The following is a 24347-nucleotide window of genomic DNA, read 5'->3' as shown; positions in this document are numbered from 1 at the left end:
ATCATTTATAAATACAGAAAACAATAATGGACCCAACACTGAGCCCTGAGGGACTCCACTAATAACATTAGTCCACGATGAGCAGTGTCCATTGATTACCACTCTCTGTCTTCCCCCCTCAACCACCCCTTTATCCATAGCAGCAATTTGCCTCCAATGTCACACTGCTCCAATTTGTGTAGCAGTCTTCCATGTGCAACAGTATCAAAAGCCTTTCTAAGATCCAAGTATATAATATCAAAGTTATTCCCTGCATCCAGTTCTTTTGTGACTGCATCATAGTATCCAATCAAGTTGGTCAGGCAAGACTTCCCCTTAACAAAACCATGCTGTGTCTGAGCTATAACTGAAGTCTTGTCTAAATGATCCTGCAGTGCTTCTTTAACCAGTGCCTCCATTAATTTTCCTGGAACAGAAGTTAAGCTCACAGGTCTATAATTACTTGTGTCAGCCTTTGATCCTCCTTTGTTAATTGGGGTTACATTTGCACATTTCCAGTCTATGGGTACCTCCCCTGAGTCCAAGGAAGCTCTCATAATTATGGCTAAGGGTTTGCTTACTTCCTTTGCTGCCTCCTTTAATATAACTGGATAGATCCCATCCACCCCGGGTGCCTTTCTTGTGTTTATCTTCAACAGTTTCTCCTCCACTTTACTCCCAGTTATTTCAAGATTCTGTAGCTTACTGCTAGGGTTGAATACACCTCTGGCATTCCCCTTGCTGAATAATTCCTCATGTGTGAATGTCAATGCAAAATATTCATTTAGTTTGTTAGCTACCTGAGCAGGATCATCAACAGTTGACCCATCAATATCAAGTGGACCAATCTGATTCATCCCCTTCCTTCTAGAGTTTACATAAGTAAAGAACTTTTTGCTGTTTTTCTTTGCATCCCTTGCCAAGGATTTCTCGTAATCTGCCTTCGCCTGCCTAACCTCCTTTGTAACTTGGTTGCATATCAACTTGTATCTATCATAGGCTTCTGTGTCATGTGTTAATTTGTAAGTATCCCATGCATTTTTCTTCTCTGCCATATGCCTCATTAGTTCATCTGACATCCATCCTCATTAGTTCATCTGACATCCATCCTCATTAGTTCATCTGACATCCAGGCTTTACATACCAAATAAGAAATATTGTTTCAAGGTTTAGGCCTAAATGAACTAATGAGACAATATGGCAGAGAAGAAAAATGAATGGGATTCATATAAATTAATGGGTGACATGGAAGCCTCTGATAGATATAAGTTGGTCTGTAACCAAGTCACAAAGGAGATTAGGCAGGCAAAGGCAGATTATGAGAAATTTTTCGCAAAGGATGCAAAGAAAAACAGCAAAGACTTCTTTACGTATGTAAACTCTAGAAGGAAAGGGATGAATCAGACTGGTCCACTGGATATTGATGGTTCAACTGTTGATGATCCTGCTCAGGTGGCTAACAAACTATATGAATATTTTGCATCTACATTCACACATGAGGAGTTATTCAGGGAGGGGAATGCCAGAGGTGAATTAAACCCTGGCAGTGAGCTAGATGATTTTGTAATAACTAAGAGGAAAGTGAAGGAGAAATTATTATTATTATTATTATTAGCTATGTGGTGCAAGGAAGCCTGAGGCCTATGCTGTACCAGCGAAAAAAAATTGTTGAAGATAAACCTAAAAAAGGCCCCCAGGGTGGATGGGATCTATCCAGTTATATTAAAGGAGGCGGCAAAGTAAGTAAGCAAACCCTTTCTAATTGCTTAAATTGCCTAAAGGCCAGAGGTGGGAACAAAGCACAAAGTTAAGTCTCTCATAATAATCTGTTCGTTATATAGAAATTTTCTTTGTTTCACAGAAACTATTTTAAATGTAATTACCAAAAGGAATTAAAAAGATTCGCTATAAAGAAGTTCGTTAAACACAGGTCTCACTGTAATTAAATCAAAAATGAAGCAATTTTAAAATATATAACTGGTCGAATGCATCCTTAAAATGCTGCACCTGGTGCCCTGCTTGCCCCACCAGAGTTCCAGCTCTGGGCTCACATGTTCAAGTTCAATTTCTGTACAAAAACTGTAAGAAACTGTTGCAGAAAAAGTGACTATATTTAGGAAGGTAAAAAAAAAAATTTGACTTTTAATCATTGATTAATGGTTAACAAAGGAACATTATTTTTGAAGGGTCACCAATCAGGTGACTTACCACTAACACCACTGGGTTAAATTTCATTAACTTCTGGTCCTGAATTTCAGAGAATTTCCTTAATTTTGGCTTCTGTAAGCCCATATTGGATTATGAAGAGCTACAATTTTCTCATCCAATTTTTAAAGCTATTTTCATGTTGTTACCTATTTACTATTCTAAACTATTTACAATTAGTTGGTAATACAGATGATGTATGGATGGCAGATGCACTGGAAAAAAATTTAAAAATGACTCATACATTAATGGACACACTATTTGAAATTACTTTGAAAACATAGACCTATGTATATGATGCAAAGAGTCCACAAATGAAAATTGTAGATCATTGTGCATACTCATGAAAGGGTTAATTAAAAACTCATTTATTAAAAAGTAAAATTAATTAAATCTTTCTGGAAGTAAAGTTAGTGAAGGACATTTTAATTAAATGCAGGAATTCTAATTTGAAATTACCATCCAATACACTATAGAATTTTATGCTACAATGTGTTACACAATAATTTTAAAATTTAAATGATAAAATTAACTGATATTTACATCTTCAACCATTCTGAAATGTTGTTCACTTCTTCTGTGAAAAAATAAAATTACATCAATAAAATAACTACTTAGCATTTTTAGAATGCCATTGTTGCAATTCCCATCATCAGAATGACTGACCAGTCATTCTGATTATGGATTTGTATTACATTTCTTGAAATGTCAATACATTAAAATATGTTCATATCCAACATAGTGTGCATTCTGGTGATTCTTAGTTACTGTGTCTAGAACTTTATCATTTCACAGTAATGCCCGTTAAGCACAGAATGGATATTTTTACAGCTGATTTATCTAAAACTGAAATTCTATAATGTTAAATTCTTGCTATACTAAATTGTTGTTTTTGTTATGGGAGTTTAATGGCGCATAAGGTACTATGGCTATAATGCGCCTGCTATACTAAAACCAAGTGGTAAAAACAGTAACTGACACCACCACTACTACTACTACTACCTCAGTGGTGAAGGGAGGATCTTAATGTGGAATAGGTTATGACCACTTAATTATAATGACATCTGTGTGATTATATGTGAAAATTGAAAAAAAGCACAAGGTAGAGGATTTTTTGAGCAAGTCAGCAAAGCACATAATTGAGAGAAGAATTACTAAATTTAAATCCTTTTTGCTAAGAAATGGGGGAAAACTCACAGGTTATTTTAATTCTTCATACTGACTTTTTTTTTTTAAATTTGGCAAGCCATTTTTATAAATTCAAATTTCAATTTCAAATAAGGTTTAAAAACAGACCTGCTTTGATTACATTAATATTAATTATACTAACCTGAAATAAAATGTATTTTTCTGTTTTAAATAACCCAAAGTTTCCTTGATATCTGAAAGCTGTAAAGGCAGAATTAAATAAATCTGTAGTGAATGTTGATACCATACAACAGAAGAAAGTCTGCCAAGATAATTTCATGTTCCAGAAAGAAGATACCTCTTCCATCGAAAAAAGAAGTCCTCCTACTGGTGCTCCAAATGCCGATGCTACACCTGCAGCAGCTCCAGCAGATATAAAGTTTCTCCTAGGTAATTATATTTATTATAATAATTTTCAACAAATATAATTTTTTATTAAAATCATGTTTAAATACAGCAGACTCTTATTTACCGGGATCAGATTAACCGGGACACATCAAGACTCCAAATTTAAAAAAAAAAAAAAAAAAAGCCAACCAGCAATCATAAAATTCAAGTAATAAATAGAATAGGCATAAATAGATGTTTTTCAAGTCGTAAATAAGTGACAAGAAGCGCCATTATAAGTCGTCATTGGGAGATTAATGTATTATTATTTTTTTAAATTTTAAGATTAATGTATTACTATTATTTTGCAACCCCTACCGCTCAAAAAAAAAAAAAAAAGAAAAGGAAAAAAGAGACTAAATTTTTAGTTTGTTTTAATGTGTCGTCAATTGTTGTGTTCCGTCGCACCGCAAAAGGACAAATTTTTTTTTGTTATTTATGTCAGGGATGTCAGAATTTTTTTTTCGTTTAGAAATAGCGAAAATGATGGGCAAACGACGCAAGAGCTGTGTTTTCAATTAAACAAAAACTTTGAGTGTTAAGTTTTTTCATTTTTTATCTATCTCCGTACTTTTTACGTAGGTTGCTGAACATTTTTTGATACAGTAATAACATTACGTAACATTATTTATATATTTTTTTATACGACTGAAGATTTTAGTGAAGAGGACACACATTTCACCATAATAACATAACAACCCACAGAATTCCCGCTATTATCGCAAATGAAATAAGATCGAGTTTACTACCCGTTTACTACCCGTTAACTGCGCTAACAGAAAAGCCCAGTAACTAGGAAAGTGCAAATTATTTTTATTGTTTTATGGCAGTGACCTCCAGAAATGTGAAGTTCTTTACAGAAAATTTAATTTTGACCGTTATCATGGTGCCGACTAAGAGAATAAGTTACAGCGGTACTAGTAAATCTATCAAGAAAAGCGATCGAGTTGGATCAGAAAATTAAAATAATAAGGATGTATGAAAATGGTCAAACATTAACAAGTATCGCACAGAATTCAGATTTATCAGTGGCAACAGTGAACACAATAAAGGAGAAAAAAGACAGATTACAAGAAGAGGTGAAGCGATCGGTACCAATGAAGTCAACTGTAATAATCAAGGTTACGAAATACATACTGTATCAGTTTTTACAGTACAATAACATGCATTTTTTCTTCCTTTTATGGTTTCTTTTCTTACGTGCCACTCTGGCTACTTCACCATTGTCCCTAGATAAAATTTTTAATTGAACTAATTAAAAAATATATAACTATTTTTCTTCATTCTTCTGAGGATATCATGTGATTTTTTTTTGTAATTCTGGCATATCAGGGATATAGTAGCATTATTTTATTAGTCATTCCTGAGTTACGCAAAATGCGACTTACGTAAGAAGTTGTTTTTGGTGTTTAGGAGCATTAGCAACTAAGGCCATATTGCTCCGGGGATATGCAGTGGCCATTCCCTGACCTTTCTGCATCCTCCGTATTTGGTGGGCATGGGCTCGAACCCCGTGCTACACACTGCTACTCCTGCCCACATGGCTACGGAGGCACCTATGTAAGAAGTCCTGGAACATATCTCTTACGTATGTCAGGGACTTATTTTTGGATTAACCGGAAAATCGATTATCCGGGAATTTTTTTTTACCATCTATCCCAGAAAATTGAGTCTACTGTAATTTAAAAATTCAAAACAGAAAATACAGAAAAGAAAAAACATCAAAATATTCAAAACTTTAGAAAGATCTTGAAGACATAGGACATGACTATAAAGAAAAGTAATGCAAACAGAATCTTTTACTAATGATTACTAATGATTAAACTAATGTATCAATTACTAATGATTAAACAGATGTCTATAGATATATCTAAGAGTGGAAAGATACATAACAGTCTGAAGGAATGAAAAAATTTTACAAAACATAAAAGAAAAACTGCTGGTTTAAGGAAGCTGCAAGAACTGTTGTTGTTGTTGTTATTATTATTTTGGTTTTTAGGAGCATCAGCAACTAAGGCCATATTGCTCCGGGAATATGCGGTGGTCATTCCCTGACCTTTCCGCTTCCTCCGTATTTGGTGGTGACGGGCTCGAACCCCGGTCTAATCAAGAAGCGTGTGCTACGCACTGCTGCTCCTTCCCACCTGGCTACGGAGGCGCCCGCAAGAACTGAAGCTAACAAAAGACAATGCTTGAAAGAAAGGAAACCTGTAAATACTAGAAATCTGAACAGCTATACTAGGCCTGAAAATATAATGTTGAAAGATATCTTCTCAAAAGAATCTGGGCACAAGTAATGCTGAAGAATGGATTTCATTAAAGAAGTTAATGTGCTATCTTCAACTTATGAGTAATTTACCATCTGAACTTGTTTTTTGGTGGTGTATGGATTTCATTAAAGAAATTAATGTGCAGTTCCATTTTTTATTCTGAATGACAGTACTGATCCTTCACAGAAGACTTTCGGTCAGTTCATGATAACAGCCATCTTAACTTTGGTGTCATTCTTCTTTCAATGCAGTGATCACCACAGGGCCAAGGTGTTTAGAATGAGTACCAAGAAAGATAAGACCATAAGATATTGGTGTATATAATGTCTGTAAATTGTGGGCATTTTGTTGTCGATTTGCCTATTTTAAGATGAAAAACATGCCAACTAGCCAATCAGGCAATGTGAAAGTGCAACAGAGGAACTGAAATAGATCAGAATGGTCTTGACCTGATCTCATTTTTATCAAACTAAGTGCATTCAAACCTATCTTTATGGAATGGAGGTTTACTGTTTTGGAATAATAAAGGTCCACAACCCTAGAATCAGCTATTAAGCTGCATGGGAGGTTTCTGGAACTACAAGTAACAGTTTCAGTTCAAAATTATAAGAAGCAATCCACACCACGAACATTATGAAGTGCAACTCATCACTCCACAGGACTTATTTCCACTGTTTTTGAACAGAGGGCAATACACAAGTCTATATGATGTAGTGTATTCATTGGTATTATGTGAAGCTTGTAAACTGCAGTTCTCTCATGAAAAAAAAAAAAAAAAGGGAGGGAGGGACTCTACACTAGAAAACCTGTAGTTAACATTCCTCTCAATCGGTATCACAAGCCAATATATTTATCATGAAGTACAAAGCATTAAGACTGCAACTGGCAAATGAACAACATATTTGTTCTGTTCTCTGACAAGTCATGATTCAGCCTCAACAGTCTGAGAGAAAAAGTGTGTGATATCATTCCTCCATCACATGGAAAAAGAATAATTTCAGTAGTGGGGAATAATGGTGTGGAAATGTGGCTTACTGCTCACTAACCTCAAATAATAACCTTGTTATATACTAAATATCCTTGTTGACAGCATGAGAACTCAGTATGACAGCTGTATAGCAGTGAAGGGTGATTTCACCCTCTATTAATATGTGTAACCCTTTATTCAAGATATGGAATTTGTATAGCTTTCATGAGGAAATGATTATGCTTTAGCCATATGCTTTTTTTTAGAGATAATGAGGAGTAAAGCACTCCTATGACAAAGTCTGAAGTGCTGATGTAAAGGGATAAACGAGGAAGAGAAAAAGTTGGTTCTGTGAGTTTTGAGTTGGACAGTGAATAGATGCTGACTGGTTGTGGCACATGTTCAGACTGGTTTGGAAGGGAGTGAGGGAATTACAGATGCCTCTTCAGATGAACACTGCCTATATCCACAGAAAAAAGCATCAACAGAAACTAAATGTTAATGAGATAGAGAGTGGACAGACTTTATAAGAGAAGTATCATTAATTAATGTAACTGCTGCCTTCTTTTGAAGAGGGTCTAGAAAAATGAAAGAGGTTTAGGGCACCACTCCCAATGTGGAAACAATATTTCATTGTAGTACATTTAAGGTTTATACAGTGAATAGCTGTTCAGAAGAAAAGCAATGTTGAGAGTGAAAAAGAAAATCCAGTTTTATAATGCAGAAGAAACAATATTTGTGATGTACTTATGTTGAGAGAGAGAGAGAGAGAGACTGGAAATCAGTGTAACCCCAATAAAAAATATGCAATCTTGTACAGAAATCTGAAAGTCTTCTGATGAATCTGGTGAGCATTAGGCAAGGAGCAGGCTCTTTTTGCAAGAAATACAACTAGACTGAGTTTTAGAAGAACTGAAATGAACTAAGTTTTTGAAGAATTACCAGAAGAACAACACTAATGGGATTTCCAGGCAGTAGAAGAAGAATTCTTCAAATAGGCCTCTGGGGTTGGGTATACTCATACTGTGATTTTTTAGTGTTTTCCACCAACCATGGAATAAAACGAAAGAAGAAACCAAAATTTTTAAAATATTTAATATTTACAATAAATTATTTACAAACAATATTACTAATAGTAATTTTAAAATAAAATAAAACAACTGTGATATACAGGATAATAATAAAATGCCGAATTTAAAATGCAATAAAATATACTGGTTAAAATCGCTAAAATACTAACTGAAGCTTTCAAAGGCTTCTGCCTTCTTTCTCAACAGTGTAATTTCTGTTCTGCGGTGCATCATTAAATACCAGCAGGTTCACGGTGCATCTCACGTGGACGTGTACTGTTCCCGTCAGAACCGGAAGTGGCTCGGGAGCGTTTCAGGCAAAAACGTTCATCCCCTCCAAGGATTACCGCCTCAAAGAGGGGATGAATGCGTGTGCCCCTATCTCTATTTATATTTTTCTCGGTAGAACTAATTCGCAAGCTCTCGAGCCACTTGCGGTCCCAAAATCTATGCGCCCGATCAGTGATGACCGCTTCATCTGGGGAGATTTGATGTTGCTTCTCCCAGAAATGTTCAGCTACGGCAGATTTGCCATAGTCTGCATTTCTTATCGCATTTGTGTGCTCCCCCAGACGATCTTTGAGACGCCGTTTTGTTTCTCCCACATAACACTCCCCACATTCCGGGCATTTAATACTGTATACGACCCCACTTATATTTTCATTTAAGACAGGGTCCTTCACCTGTGACACGATTGTGTGCAGCTTCCTGCCTGGGAGCTGCACACAACGTGTCTGGTAATTCCTTAATACGCGAGCTAAACGCTCGGATAAACCCGGATAGTAGGGAATGTATGCGGTGGCTATTGGCGTGAAGGACTCACTTCTACTCTGCCCTCCACTAATGTATTTCTCTATGATCCTCCGGGGGTAGCCACACTTCAAAAGATCCGCCGTAACACGTTCATACTCCAAGTTTCTATCCTCTGAGGTACTACAATGGGATTTTGCCCTATCCACTAATGCTCTTACTACACTGTTCCTGTGATAATTAGTCTGCGCTGAGTTGTAGTGTGAATATTGGCCCCTGCACATAGATTTTCTAAATACTTTTGTTTTCAAATGCTGGCCTTCTCTACAAATCAGCACATCCAGGAACGGCAAAACCCCTCCTTCCTCTACCTCAGAGGTGAATTGTATGAACAGCAAAGCTATCTAATGTATTTCTCTATGATCCCCGGAGGATCATAGAGAAATACATTAGTGGAGGGCAGAGTAGAAGTGAGTCCTTCACGCCAATAGCCACCGCATACATTCCCTACTATCCGGGTTTATCCGAGCGTTTAGCTCGCGTATTAAGGAATTACCAGACACGTTGTGTGCAGCTCCCAGGCAGGAAGCTGCACACAATCGTGTCACAGGTGAAGGACCCTGTCTTAAATGAAAATATAAGTGGGGTCGTATACAGTATTAAATGCCCGGAATGTGGGGAGTGTTATGTGGGAGAAACAAAACGGCGTCTCAAAGATCGTCTGGGGGAGCACACAAATGCGATAAGAAATGCAGACTATGGCAAATCCGCCGTAGCTGAACATTTCTGGGAGAAGCAACATCAAATCTCCCCAGATGAAGCGGTCATCACTGATCGGGCGCATAGATTTTGGGACCGCAAGTGGCTCGAGAGCTTGCGAATTAGTTCTACCGAGAAAAATATAAATAGAGATAGGGGCACACGCATTCATCCCCTCTTTGAGGCGGTAATCCTTGGAGGGGATGAACGTTTTTGCCTGAAACGCTCCCGAGCCACTTCCGGTTCTGACGGGAACAGTACACGTCCACGTGAGATGCACCGTGAACCTGCTGGTATTTAATGATGCACAGCAGAACAGAAATTACACTGTTGAGAAAGAAGGCAGAAGCCTTTGAAAGCTTCAGTTAGTATTTTAGCGATTTTAACCAGTATATTTTATTGCATTTTAAATTCGGCATTTTATTATTATCCTGTATATCACAGTTGTTTTATTTTATTTTAAAATTACTATTAGTAATATTGTTTGTAAATAATTTATTGTAAATATTAAATATTTTAAAAATTTTGGTTTCTTCTTTCGTTTTATTCCATGGTTGGTGGAAAACACAAAAAAAACACTAAAAAATCACAGTAGTAGAAGAAGAAGATCATCAATATATAAGAGGAAAAGAACAAGAGAAAGAACTGAACCTTGGGGAACACCAGCATTAGTGGGGAAGTTAAAAGGCAGCAAAGCTATCTACCATCATCCACAGTGTGCAGTCAGAAAGAAAACTAGCTACCCCCATTGCATATCATACAGGTGTACAACTCACTATTTAAGCAATTCTGGATTTGGCTTCCATAGTTATTATACTTACCTGTCCTCAGAATTTCTAAATCGGGCAAAGAATGGCAACCTAATACCAAGAGTTGAAGATCTAAACTGACTAAGACCAGCTCCTACCAAAGCTCTGAAAATATATATAAAAGAGAGAAAATTTCCAGAGTTGTAAGCTGAAAATTTATGAATATAAAGAAAATGTATTATAACTTGTAAATGCAAGTACAGTAAAACCACACTAGCAAACTTATTGGAGATGCATGAATCATTTCATTTTATCAAATTTTTTTTTATAATGAATATCATGAAAATTGTTTCAAGTAAACCATTAATTTTGTTCTAATAAAATGTAAAATGTGTATTTAAGATGAACTAAGTTAAATTTGATATTACCACTTCCAGGACATTTTTTTTTTTTTTTTTTTGACAAGTTGTTTTGGTAAATTTGGGGCATTTTCTTTTTTTCTCCCACTAGGAAAAAAGTAACTGGCAAAAGTAAGCATAACAGTTATACAAAAATCATCATCTTACAGACTGCATCATCTCACATCATCTGCTTTGGGGGGGGAGTGGCAGAAGAAAAGGTGCTGATATGTCCCATCAAGTTAGATTTGAGCATGATCGTAATCATTCAAAAATGGTGAAAACTTAATAGATACAAGGGAGTATCAAAAGGTTTGTACCCTGACCTAGATAAAACATCAGTAGGAAGATGCTGTTTTTAATATAGGTTGTCTACATATTCAATAACTAACATGTAAAATTTCATTCCCGTAGGTGATCGTACACCTACGGGAATAAAAGGTGGAGCCTGGAATCTGAGAAAGGATGCCATGGTTGACAAAGTGGAGTATTGAGCGATGATCAAGTTCCTGCATTTGCATGGCAAGAAAGCACAGGAAATTGATGAAGAAATGAAAGCTGTGTATGGGAAGAATTACCCATCCTATGACACTGTAAAAAAGTGGAAACGGGAGTTCCAGTGTGGTTGTACAAGCATCTTTGACAAGAAAGGAGAAGGAAGGTCATCAACATCACAGACAGTGAGACGGTTGCAAAGGTTGAGCAGCTGGTGCTGAGTGACAGATGTGTGACAATTCATTTCATTTCAAATGCAGTGGTAATTAGTTATTGGCTGCCCACAGCATTTTACATGACCATCTGCACATGTCTAAGGTCTCCGCAAGATGGGTTCCAAGATTGCTGACTCCTTTGCAGAAGCAACAAGAAATGCAGTGTTCTTGCCAATTGTTAGATTTGGTAATGCTTCAAACTATTGCAACACCAACCCACTGTCAGACTTCTTGTTTCGAGAAATGAAAAAACCATTGCATGGCCGCCGCTTTGATTTATCTCAAGAAGCCATCAATGTGGTATAGTGGTTTCAGGCAAAAAGTGCGGGCTTCTATGATCAAGGCATTAAACAACTGATCTATAGATGGGAGAAATGTGTTACTATACATGGAGAGAACATAGAAAAGGATTAAAATTCCTGTGAAGTTTCACCTTTCTAGGGCTATTATTTCTAGGTAAGGGTACGAACTTTTTGATATCCTCCTCATAGTATTACACAGAATTCTTTCTCCACATTTTTCAAAGATTTAAATTTTTGATTCAATCAAAACTTTCCATATCTGTATTTACACCATAAGGGTCATTCACAGTGTAATTTATAATTTTCGCATAGGTAAACCAATATATTTTAGGAATGAATGGGTACACTTTGAAAACAATTCATTGTACTGAATTTTTTATCAAAAGTATTTCACTCAAATGAGATTTACAAAACATTAATAAGGGAAGTTCGTTGGGACCTGGAAATATATTTGCTATAGTGGAATTTTTGTAAAAATAATATTTGTTATAACAGTATTTAACTGTGTGTGTGTGTGTGTGTGAGTGAGAGGGAATATATGTACATGGGGAGGGGTGCTGAAAAGTTCTTGGCCTGTAACAGAAAGAAATAAGATAATCCAATTGTATAGATAGTTATTCAACGTATTCATCTTTCAACTCCATGCACTTTCTGCAATAATGTTCCAGCATTTATAAACCTTTCAAATATAAATCAAAAGACTGCTCCCAAACCAGACTTCTGTTACTAATATGTCATCATCATTTGATGCAAATTTGATACCCTTTAAATGTTTTCTGAGATTTCAGAAGAGGTGTAGTCCAAGGGTGCAAGATCTGGTAAATGTGGGCAATGATGAAGAAGCCTGAAGCCAATTCAGCCAATTTGGTATGTGTTTAATGTGCCATATATGCCAGAGGATTGTCCTGCAAAAACAGTGCTCCTCAGGTGATCTTTCCCCTGCATCTGGCCTTCAATTTCTCCTTCAGTTACTCCACAAATGATGAATAATGCTCAGCAGTTATTGTTTTATCCATTTCCAGGGAGTCAATAAACAAAATCCCAAAAGACAGAAGCCACGACCTTCTCAGCAGACTTCTGGGTGCAGAAATTCTTTGGACAGGAATGGGGGGGCTGTGCCTCCACTCCTTCAACTGTTCTTTGGTCTCTAGATCATAATGAAACAACCATGGTCACAATTCACATCAAAAAATCATTGGCAACTTACTCAAAATGGCAGAGAATGGAAGTTTGAGATAGGACACACTTTTCAGACATTCAGACATTTGGGGGGTCCATTTGATGGAAAGCTACAACATGTCCAAAATGTCTTGAATAACATATCCAACATGTTCTCTGGACATGCCTAGAGTCTCAACTATCAGTTTAGCAGAAATTTCTCTATCAGGGAGTATCATGGTATGAAAGGCATCAACATTTTCTGGCACTGTCACAGAAACTGATCTTCCTGTCTTCTCTGCCATCCTCAGTGTCAAAGAAAGTGTTGAGTACAAAGAAAAACAGCATCAGAATATGTAAAATGTTGTAACATTTGGATCAAAGATAACCACTCATTATAGTCTAAGTATGATCATATTTCAATATACAAAGCTGCTGAGATAAAAGTCAAACAATTCAAAATATAAAGATGATTTATAAACCTTCTGTGCAAATGTATAAAATTAATGCATTGGCATTTAGGTAATTTTTAGTTTTCTTCAGTGTACATATCTTAGCCGCACATGATACATGGAAATATATTTTTTAAAGGAAGAAATGAAAATTATGTAGACAACTGAAAAACAATTTCTAGAGTTAAAAATTAGTAAACATTAATAATTCAATATAAAACTAATAATTCCAAATGACAAGGGAATCCTGAACACATCCGAAATTTCAGCAACATGATGCTATTGTTTTTCTATAGCTTTGGAAAATAATTTGGAATACACACATATCCCATATCATGAGAATTTATTTAGTGGCATGGTTTTGAAGGAGTCAGTATTAAATTGCATTGCAGGCAAAAAGCAGAGTACAGTGGTCTAATGTGATTAATGCTAACATCCTAGAAATAAACTCTACCAAATCCACAGCAATTTATAATCTACAAAAGCCACTGTTCAAGTTACTGAGCTATCATATAATCGCTTTATATCTTAGAAAACGATAACAGTATGATGCTGAAATGTCAAATGAATTTATTATTCTCTTACCATCCCATCTGGAACTATTAATTTTAAACGGAATTATTAAAATTTTAATAATTTTAGGTTTAAAGTAATTCATAAGTTTTTCATTATATATTAACATCAAAACACATTTCTGTAGCAGTCTTCTGAATGGTACAGAATTTGTCTTTAAACTAAAAAAAAATTATTTTTGAATGCTCACATTTTTTATAAAAAACCTGTTACTGGTAGCTCTAATAACACTGTGTTTTGAAAAATCACTGCTCTGACTTATTTTCTAATGACTTACTGTTTATAACTTATTTTCAAAATGGAACAAAAAATTATATAAATTAAAAGGCTCACCGACAACTAATAACTACAAGTTCCTCATAACAAAGATTTTTATTAATGTAAGTGGTAAATTTGGAGACATTGAATATAATAATATTTTCTTAATTTCTAACCATCTTCCACATTTTGTTAAGTGCTGCATTCTTGGGCCCAACCCAAAGAACAGTAAATAAATATCAAATGTTGTACATGAGAGTTTACTCAACCAAGCATTTTTTATTTTTCATTATTATTATTTTTTTTTTATGAAAACTCCAAACACGAGAGGTATTAAAACCGATATAGTACTTAGTACCGTGCTTGGGTTGGAGGTTGAGAAGACGAAAGATATTTGTTGACATTAGACAAACTTCTGTGGACTGTAATTTTCAGAAAATATGTATTAAGGAAGGCTGTTCCAGAAAATGGCAGTTGAATGAATAAACAAGGAAGATGAAAAGTTGGTTTTGTGAGTTTGAAGTTGGACAGTAAATGGATGTTGGCGGCGGCGGCACATCTTCGGACTGTTTTGAAAGAGAGAGTGGAAATTATAGAAGCCAATTCAGAAGAACAGTGCCCATAGAAGTATCTGTAGAAAAGGCATGCAGCAGAAACAGTACGTCTATGTCTATGTGACAGCAAGTGGAGAGACTCTGTTACAGATGAGTCATAAATTAACCTAACTGCCCTCTTCTGAATGGAATCTAGAATCCTGAGAGAGGTTTTGGGGGCACCACCCCAGATATGGTAACAATATTCCACGGTAGGGCAGATTTGCAATTTGTACAGAGTGAACAGATGTTTTCAAGAAAAGTAACGCCGAGAGCGAAAGAGAAAACCAAGTTTTTTAGATGCAGAGGAAGCAATATTTGTAATGCGCTTGTGCCAAGCGAGATTAGAAGTCAGGGTAATTCCCAAAAGAGATATATCATCTTGCCTAGAAATCGGTGTGTCAACAAAGATAAGCATAGGAGCAGAAGAATCCTTTTTTTGCGAGATATAAGACAAGACTGAGTTTTTTAGAAGGATTGAAATCAACTAAGTTATCTTTGCCCCATTGGAGAATTACCTGGAGATCAGGATTTAATGAATTGGTAAAGGATATTCGAGAAGTTGAAGCTGATTGAGCAGGGCAAGGTTTCTCAAACTGGAAGGTGGAATGCAATGTGTTATCATCAGCAAAACTGCGGATAGGATTTCTGGTCAATAGAAGGTCATTAATATACAAGAGGAAAAGAGTGGGGGAAAAGAACTGAACCTTGGGTGACACCAGCAATAGTGGAGAAGTTAGAAGACAGAGAGCCATCTAGCATCACCTTCAGTGAGCGATCAGAGAGAAAACTGAATAAGTAATCACAAAAAACAGAAGGCAAACCATAAGATGGAAGCTTGTTTAGAAGACATTTATGCCAAACACAATCGAAAGCCTTTGAGATGTCAAAAGCAACTGCATGTGTTTCACTGAACTTTTCCATTTAATTTGTCCATAAATGGGTAACATAAGCCAAAATATCACCAGTGGATCGACACTGACTGAAACCATACTGGCAATCGTTGATCAAACGGAAGGTTTCTAGGTAGTTTAAGAGTTGGTGGTTAATTGATTTTGCCATTACTTTACACAGAGTAGAAGCAATTGCAATGGGACGATAACTGGATGGGAGGGATTTGTCACCCTTTTTTAGGAACTGGCTGGATATGAACAAATTTCCAAGCAGAAGGAAAAACACCTTTGGAATAAGAAAGTGAAAAAAGGAGGCAAAGAACATGAGTAAATTCAGGAGCACGTTTTGAGAACAAGTGGAGAAATATCATCAGGATCTGGAGCTTTCTTAGCATCGAGATTCGTCAAAATTCTTCTGACATCCTTTTGACAGAAGACCACAGGAGGCATTGAATGGAACGTGCTAGGAATGGTGGGAGGTGTATTACCAAGATCATTAATACAAGAGTTAGAAGAAAAATGGAATGCTAGCAAGTCAGCTTTATCCTTGGCCAAAGTGACAACAGAACCATCTGGTTTTGACAGAGGTGGGAGCAGAGATGGACAAAAGTTGTGGCCAATAGCTTTGCCAAGAGACCAGAATGCTTGGCTACCATTAGGGCAAGAAGCAAGTTTTCTACCCTTAGCCTGTTCAAAATCTAGTTTGGACTGATTAATAACTGCTTTACAATTGTTGCAAGCTTTGGTGTAGGCAGAAAAAAGAAACTGAAGAATCAGATACAAGCCAATTACGATATGCAATATTCTTCTCTTGAACAGCCTTAGCACATTTATTAGAAAACCAAGGTTTAGATAAAGGACCAGATTTTAAAGTGGAGAGTGGAATAAAGGATTCCATTCCTACAATAATAATTTCACTGACACGATCTGAGCAAACATTGACATCAGAAGTTTTGAAACAGTAATCCAACCAAGGAAAAGAAGAAAAGAAATCTCGCAGGTCATCCTATTTTGCATTCTTGTAATGCCAAACAACACGAGGTTGGGAATAGTCATGAGATAAAGGCTCCATTGGAGAAGAGACAATCACCAAGTAGTGAACTGAGGTGCCTAAAGGGCCACTCACTTTGACTGTGTATTTAGAAGGGTTGTTTGTGAGAAAAAGATCAAGCGTGTTAGTTGAATGGTTGATTGTCCGGTATTCTGGTAGGTAAATGAACAATCTGTGTGAGGTCATTAGTAATTGCAAAAGCATCAGCATGTCGACAAGCTGGGTTGGTGTGACTTTAAAACGGAAGCCAGCTGGAGTTATGAACATTAAAATCACCAAAGAAAATTAATTCACTTTTAGGAAAGTTGGACTGGAGAATGTCAAGTTGCAAAGAGAGGAAGTCAAAGAGCTCCAAATGATTAGTGGAGTTGGGAGAACGGTAGAGACAACAGATGAATTTGACAGAATAAGGTAGAGAGATTTTAAGCCTGAGAAGATCGAAAAGAGGAGATTCCAAATTACCAAGTCTCTGACAGGGAATATTGGAACAGACATATGCACAAATACCACCTTTGAGGTGAAAGGAATCATACAGCGAATAGTTTGGGCAAGTGAGATGAGCAGTAGTTGAATCAACCGATAACTGAGATTCTGTCAGGAAAAGTACATGGGGTTTGGCAGACTGCAAGTGAAAGTGGACATCATTAAGATTAGAACTGAGACCATGTATATTTGTGAAATGAACTAGAAAGTGTTTGGGAAGTTTGGATCTTTTTGCAGATATGCTTACTCTATTAGTTTGACAATTCATGATGTATTCAATAGTAAGAAAAAGTGTGGGGGGGGAGACATGCTGTATGAAGTAATGAAATTTTTGGATATGGCATACACGTATGAATATACCCAGATCCTTGATATAACGTGGCCTTGACAATACTCCCCTTCACATACACACACACACACACACTACTCGGACTCCCTCCAGTCACTATCTGACAGAGTAGGGGTAGCAAGATTATACACTAGCTGATCCAGAAGTCCCCTATGTTTGAAATGTAAGGAAGATTGGATTGCACCATGATATCCATCATAACCTCAAAAGTCGTCAGTCATACTGCATGATGGAAGAGATGGGAAAGGGTTGACTGGAACTTAGCTCTGGAGACTAAACTTGGGTTCCACCACTTCAAGCATTCAATAAGCAAAGTGGTGGTATTGCACCAGTTGATGAGAGTCATCTATTACCTAGTATTGCCTGGCAATACAGAGGGACAGCATTCCTCCATGTGGTGTGGGTGCCACACCTCGACCCCTGATTACGTTGGTTCACAGCTGGGTGGTCACCCACAGTGTGCTTGCACATGGATTACTATACCCAGGATTACTAACAGTCCCATCATCGTGAAGGTGCAAGCAGAGGATTTGGCTGTCGCAGACCGTCTGCACTTTGCCAAAATTGGGTCCACTTGACTTGAGTGTCACCCAAATATCAGTTCTATCAGCGTTTTAGACTCCCAGGTAGCGAGTACAGCTTGTCTGGCATAACAGGGAGAATGTTTGTGACAACCTCAAGGGCCATGTATGCTTGAGACATGCTATTAACATTTCAATAACTATAAATGGAATTGAATAATTCACCATGCTCTTGAAGAAACACTTTCAGAGTCTTCAATGGCATGGTTCATAAACCTATGGTTTATCCACTGGATGAATGCCTCTTCTACGTACATTTTCTTGGTTTAGGAAATCATAATGAAGGAACAAAACTTGGACACTGTACTAAGTGAGAAATATAATTATATAAATACACACAAAGCTTTTAGGAAAACAGTATGAGTCTGAATTGCAATATGTAATTCTTTTTTCCTAGAGGTTGGTAGACCTACAACATTAAACTACTTAAACCAAAAAAATGTACTATAGACATGGAAGAAAATTAAATCCTAAACTTATTGTCAAGAATACACGTACAATCTAACTGGATTTATGAGATAAAAAAATCAATAGATTGCATGCAGTCTGTAATAAAAAAACTATCTCTGCTAGAAAACCTCAGGAAGGAAAACCCTGCCTGGACTCTTAACTATTGCAGTAGTTCAACTATATGCAAACCAATATAAAAATGATTGCATTGGTTAAAACTTAAAACTTCATTTAATCACAAAGCATGTATTGTTGAGATAAAGTTCATTCAATATTAAAAGCAGCAAGAATTCAATATTAAAGAATATTGAAGAATTCAATATTCTTTGAATTCAAGCTTCACGAAACATGAGGAAGACTTCCAAGTATTGCCCTGGCCTCCAAATTCCCCAGACATCAATCTCATCGAGCATCTGTGGTTTGTGTTGGAACAGCAACTCCGATCTGTGGCGTCTCAACCACAGACCTTACAGGAGTTAAAGGATCTGCTGGTTACGTGTTAGTACCAGATACTACAAGACACATTTAGAAATCTTGTAGTGTCCATGCCTCGCTGGGTACGAGCTGTTTTGGCTGCACGTGGAGGACCAACATCATATTAGGTAGGTGGTCATAATGTTTTGGCTCATCGGTGTATATTCGCTGACAAAAACAACATTTAAAGAAATAACAAAGTTAATCTTACATCAAACTACATGTGGGTGTTAGCATCCTATATTATTACAGTGATTGGGATTGTCATATATATATTCTATTTAGGACTATGACGATTAATAACATTTATATTAGAAATGTCAATAAATTACCTAGATTACAAGAAAATCAAACTTTAAATCATTTCAAATCACTTATGTCAAAATGTCTGTTTATGAATTAAAAAAATTGATAAACTGCTGTACTCAGCACTGTGTTTGTTTTTAATGCACAAATAATAATCATAATAACAACAACAAAATTACCCTAAATGAACCATTGGTGCCTCTGGTCCTACGGGCAATCCACTTGAAACAGCACAGACACAAGAGAAAAATTTAACACCCAATGTCTTCACATTGAAGATATGCCTTACTAATGTTCCATTTAAAAAAGCAATAATTTCAGGAAGACCAGATCCTCCAGCACTGGGTCGTAGAAACTAAGAAAAAAAGAAAGTAATGCAGAAACATTTCTTTCATTCAAAACAGTTTTTATTTCGCAGCTTGTACAAAATACAGGAATGCTGTAGACCAGTGTTTCTCAACCTTTTGTTTTACTTGTGACCCTTTGTGGCCCCACCCCTCCCTCGCATTTGCTGTTAGTTGAGAAAAAACTTTCATGGGCCCCTGGGGGGAGGACTAGTAGTTGTTGTTGTTTGATTTTTAGGAGCATTAGCAACTAAAGCCATATTGCTCCGGGGATATGTGGTAGTCATTCCCTGACCTTTCCGCATCCTCCGTATTTAGTGGTCATGGGCTCGAACCCCGGTCTAATCAAGAAGCGTGTGCTACGCACTGCTGCTCCTGCCCATCTGGCTACGGAGGTCCATATTGGGGGGGGGACAAGTTGAGAACTAGTGCTGTCGATAATGACACATAACAAAAAAGAAAAAAAAAAAAATATATATATATATATATATATATATATATATATAATATTGCACTATTATAACTTACCACTACAACTAATATCTTAAATAATATACAGACAGATGTAATGTTTAATCTTGTAAGATAGCATTAATCGGATCTGTGACGATTAATATATATATATATATTAAATTTGATATATTTATTATAATTGAGCTATTAATTAACTATTCATTTATGCATTTTACATACTTGGGATATATATATATATATATATATAATATCGATTAAAGGGGATTACAATCCAAAAACAAATATCATTTCACTATAATACTAGCTGGGACTATTCTAATACATGGATGTTAAATATAGGATTAAAATTTATTTTTGCATTTGAATTTAAAGTATTTATAGAAACATAATGGCTATGGAATCAAGCAGTAGCATGCAGACATTTTCCTTATGAAAAAATTATTCAAAACTAGACTTTACATCTTTAATGAATCTACCATTACATTTCGATTTTTTTTATTTAAGTTCATACATAAATATGTTAACTATATACTTACCACAACAGAAGCTGCACTGAAGAATACAAGTACCATACTAATTCCAGTAATCCATGCCCATGCTTTAAAAAGTTTTTCATCCTGAAATAAATGTTAGGATATTCATATTAACTTTGAAAAATACAATAAAGAAATAAAATTAGAGATGGAGATTTGCACAACGATAAGCTATTAATATTTTACAAAACAGAAACAGTCCAAGCAACAATACATTGTCCAATAATGAGAGATACAGTATTCATTATGGTAGTATTCCAACTATAAATTAATAAGTAAAATAGACCTAAAAGTTACTGCACTGAAAATGAATTAGGCACACTTAATCAGAGATGATGACGAAAAGAATATAAATTACATGTTCCTAGCCAAATACATTCAGACCTCTCTTTATCAAACTTCCATATAGAAAATTTTTCTATTTAGTGAATTTTTTTTGATTTTTCCTTGGTCATTACATTGAAAATAATTTGCATATAATAAACTGATTTGAAGAGACCTGGGTACTGATGTTGAATTCAACTTAATTCAACTGATGTTGAATTAAGAGCTAAAACAAACCACAATTTAGTGTTGCCCATAAAACCTATACAACCACCTCTACTGTACCAAGAAGTTGCACTGGTCAACTTCTATCTATATGTCCACAGCCATTGGCAAAGATTACGGAATATTCTCGACACAGACACTGGCTCTGGTCAACCTGTTTTCTACTGTAAGCACTATATTAAACAATTAGGAGAGAGAGATTTTCCTTTATCTAGGAATTCATCTGTTGTTTCGCAGAAATGTTTCATCCACACTTAAATTTCACCTACCTCTGTTTACATGGTAGCTACAAGTGGCCCCTAAATCAATTTTGTTTTAGCTACTGTGCAAGTAACCTTGCAATGTCTAAGACTGTAGATGTCCTTGTTCTTGAGTGTAGTGGAAAAAGTGGAAGTGCTTAATAGTGTAGATCGGGGCATTAAAAAAAAAAAAGAAATTGTTTTAAAATTTGGTATCCCTGCTCTTAGTGTGTCACCCATTCTGAAAAACCATGTTTCGATTCTCAAACTGTTTAAGGAAATGGGATCCAGTCGAAAGAGTGCAAAATTATGCCTGTATGAAGATGTAGATGAAGCTGTTTTTAAGTGGGCAAAGTTTATTCAAGACCAAAAAATGCTGATATTGGCGCCATTAATAAAAGAAAAGGCTATGGAGTGCGCATCTTTTCTGGGGCATAAAACATTCCAAGACAGTTCTGGTTGGCTGGGCAAATTTAAAACATGCCATGGCTTACTCAAAAAAGTTATTTCTGGTGAAAGTGGAGTTGTACTCGAAGAAGACTGTACCCATTGGAAAGAAACAGTTTTGAGAAAATTGATGAAACAGGTCTATTTTTTAAATGTTTTCCAGACAAGACACTGACTTTTAAGGGTGATAAATGTTAGGTGGTAAAAATAGTAAGGAAAGAATTACAGTCTTGGTTGGTGCAAGTATGGCTGGTAATGAAAAACAAGCATTTGGTAATAGGCAAATGTTTGTTTTGTAAGCAAGCCCAATGTTTCAAAGGAGTAAAGTTGTTAGAGTTGGACTACAACAAAAAATCTTGGATGACAAGTGAAATTTTTGAACAGTGGATTTTAAATTTTGATAGAAAGATGATGAAGTAAAACAAAAAAATCATGTTGATTGTCACCAACTGCCCTGCCCACCTTCACTCAGTAATTTCAAAGTTACAAGTGTGAAGCTTGTTTTCTTCCCCCCAAATACCTTGTCTAAACTGCAGCTAATGGGCCAAGGCATTATCAAGAATTTGAAAATGCATTACCAAGGGCACATACTGAAAAAAAATTATACTGAGAATAGAAACCAACCTATAGATTCTGTAATAGATTTGCGGATGTGCATATCAGAGTTGATGAAAGCGTGGAGTCAAGATATGATGGAAACAACAATTAGGAATTGTTTCTCGAAAGCAATACTGCCAATTAACAGCAACGAGAGGGATGAACTACTACAAGATATTGAGCAATCTTGGGAAGAACTCCAAGCGAGAGGTTTGATCAGTGGAGAAATTGTTCTCTATGAATTTTTAGGAATTGAAAATGATGTCATAGTAGCTGAATATCCAAGTGACTCCAACATTTTGAAGCATATTTAAAGAATTAGTGACAATACTGATGATGAGTTGGATGAAAATGAAGGCAATGAGGGCAATATTAAACCTTCCAAACATGAAATGTTGGCAGCATTTGAAACTTTGCATAAAGGCCTTCGGTGTGAAGAAAATATATTTGAGTGTTTAAATAAATGCAACATTTTTATGAACAATGTACAATAAAATCTACTGTACAACAAAAAATAACCAAATATTTCATGAAATAATTCTTAAAAGTGTACTAATATATTGCGAGCATCATGCAAGCAGTCATTTCTTAATATGTATGTAATAAATAAATTAATTGATTTAAAATGTTATAAAATTTATTCATTCCCATTTATTTCTGATCTATATTTCTGAATGTTGAATTACAATATTTTTCATTGTTGAAAAGGTCATATTTCTTTATAAAAAAATTTTTGTTTAATGAATTTTTTCAACTGAATGATGGATTTCATTATCTAGAGGTCCAACTGTATTTTGGATCATCTTTTTTGACACACTCACTATGCATAAAGTACTCATAGTCTTCATTTTGTCCATCCTTCTTCACATAATAACTTGTGAAATTTTATTTTTGTTTTATTTGTTTTTATTTTATTTTATTAATTTTGGCTCTTTTAAAAAGATTTGTCAAGCCATCCCAAATTTAATTCAAATTGAACAAACAGAATCTGGAAATTATAATTATTTTTTTCATACACAGCCAATTTTTTTCATATACCACAGCCAAAAGACTGGATATTATGTTTTGTTGCCATAAAAGTGAGAGGAATAAATGGATAATATGGTGGATGTGCAGAAAAGAAAAGTTCTTGCTTTAAGCACTGCACATATGAAAGTCATTGCTTTTCAAGAGTTTGTTTTTTGTTATCAATTCACCAAATATATAATGAATATATATAAAAATAATGAATTGTACTGTTCTTTATTATATTAATCATGGCAGAAACATAAAATACATGTTGTATCACAATTTTTATTAAAATCTAGGAGGAAATAAACACTTTCCAAAAAAAGTTGCATGTTGATATTTGTTTATTTTATTAAATCACAATATATGAAATATGTGTTGCATTTCAATTTTTATTAAAAACTCAAGAGAAATAATTGTAACACAGCCCATATATTTGATTGTCCCACATGCAGTCCCAGTAGGCCTTCTAATCCCCCACCTTTCTTTCAGACCATTGCACGTCTGAATATAAGCTGCCATTAAACTATTATACAGATTAATAGTTTAGTGGCAGCCACATGCACAGGTGAAATTGATTCTTGCCGAACTTCTCTATGGGCATGCAGCCTGAAAAGTAAGGTGTGGGTTCTCACATAAGACAAACAATTATAAAAAAATAATAATAAATTTTCTGTTTATACTCCAGAAAGCCATACAGGGACGGCAGAGTTTATAATATAGAAAATAGAAGAATATCACTGTATTCAGCAGTCACATGACTCAAACCACAGTGAAATAAAATGTGTACTAATGTATGCA

The 24347-nt window shown here is 35.6% G+C and overlaps 1 protein-coding gene across 1 annotated transcript in view; it reads right to left on the bottom strand.

Moving 5' to 3' along the window:
* LOC150078817 (chloride channel protein C-like) overlaps positions 1-24347 on the bottom strand; it is a 111003-nt gene that overhangs the window by 59067 nt on the left and 27589 nt on the right. The window contains exons 5-8 of the mRNA XM_090382926.1: positions 20710-20790; positions 19535-19710; positions 10397-10489; positions 3515-3758 (exon numbers count right to left, since the gene is read on the bottom strand). Of these exons, the coding sequence (XP_090239052.1) occupies positions 3515-3758; positions 10397-10489; positions 19535-19710; positions 20710-20790 (594 nt within the window). The remainder of the gene's footprint in view (positions 1-3514; positions 3759-10396; positions 10490-19534; positions 19711-20709; positions 20791-24347) is intronic.

Source organism: Mastigoproctus giganteus, chromosome 10, assembly GCF_048544385.1.
Source record: "Mastigoproctus giganteus isolate SK-2022 chromosome 10, ASM4854438v1, whole genome shotgun sequence".
NCBI classification, from domain to species: Eukaryota; Metazoa; Arthropoda; class Arachnida; order Uropygi; family Thelyphonidae; genus Mastigoproctus; species Mastigoproctus giganteus.
Note: the sequence above shows the minus strand (reverse complement) of the source record. Positions and strands in the feature narration are given on the sequence as shown.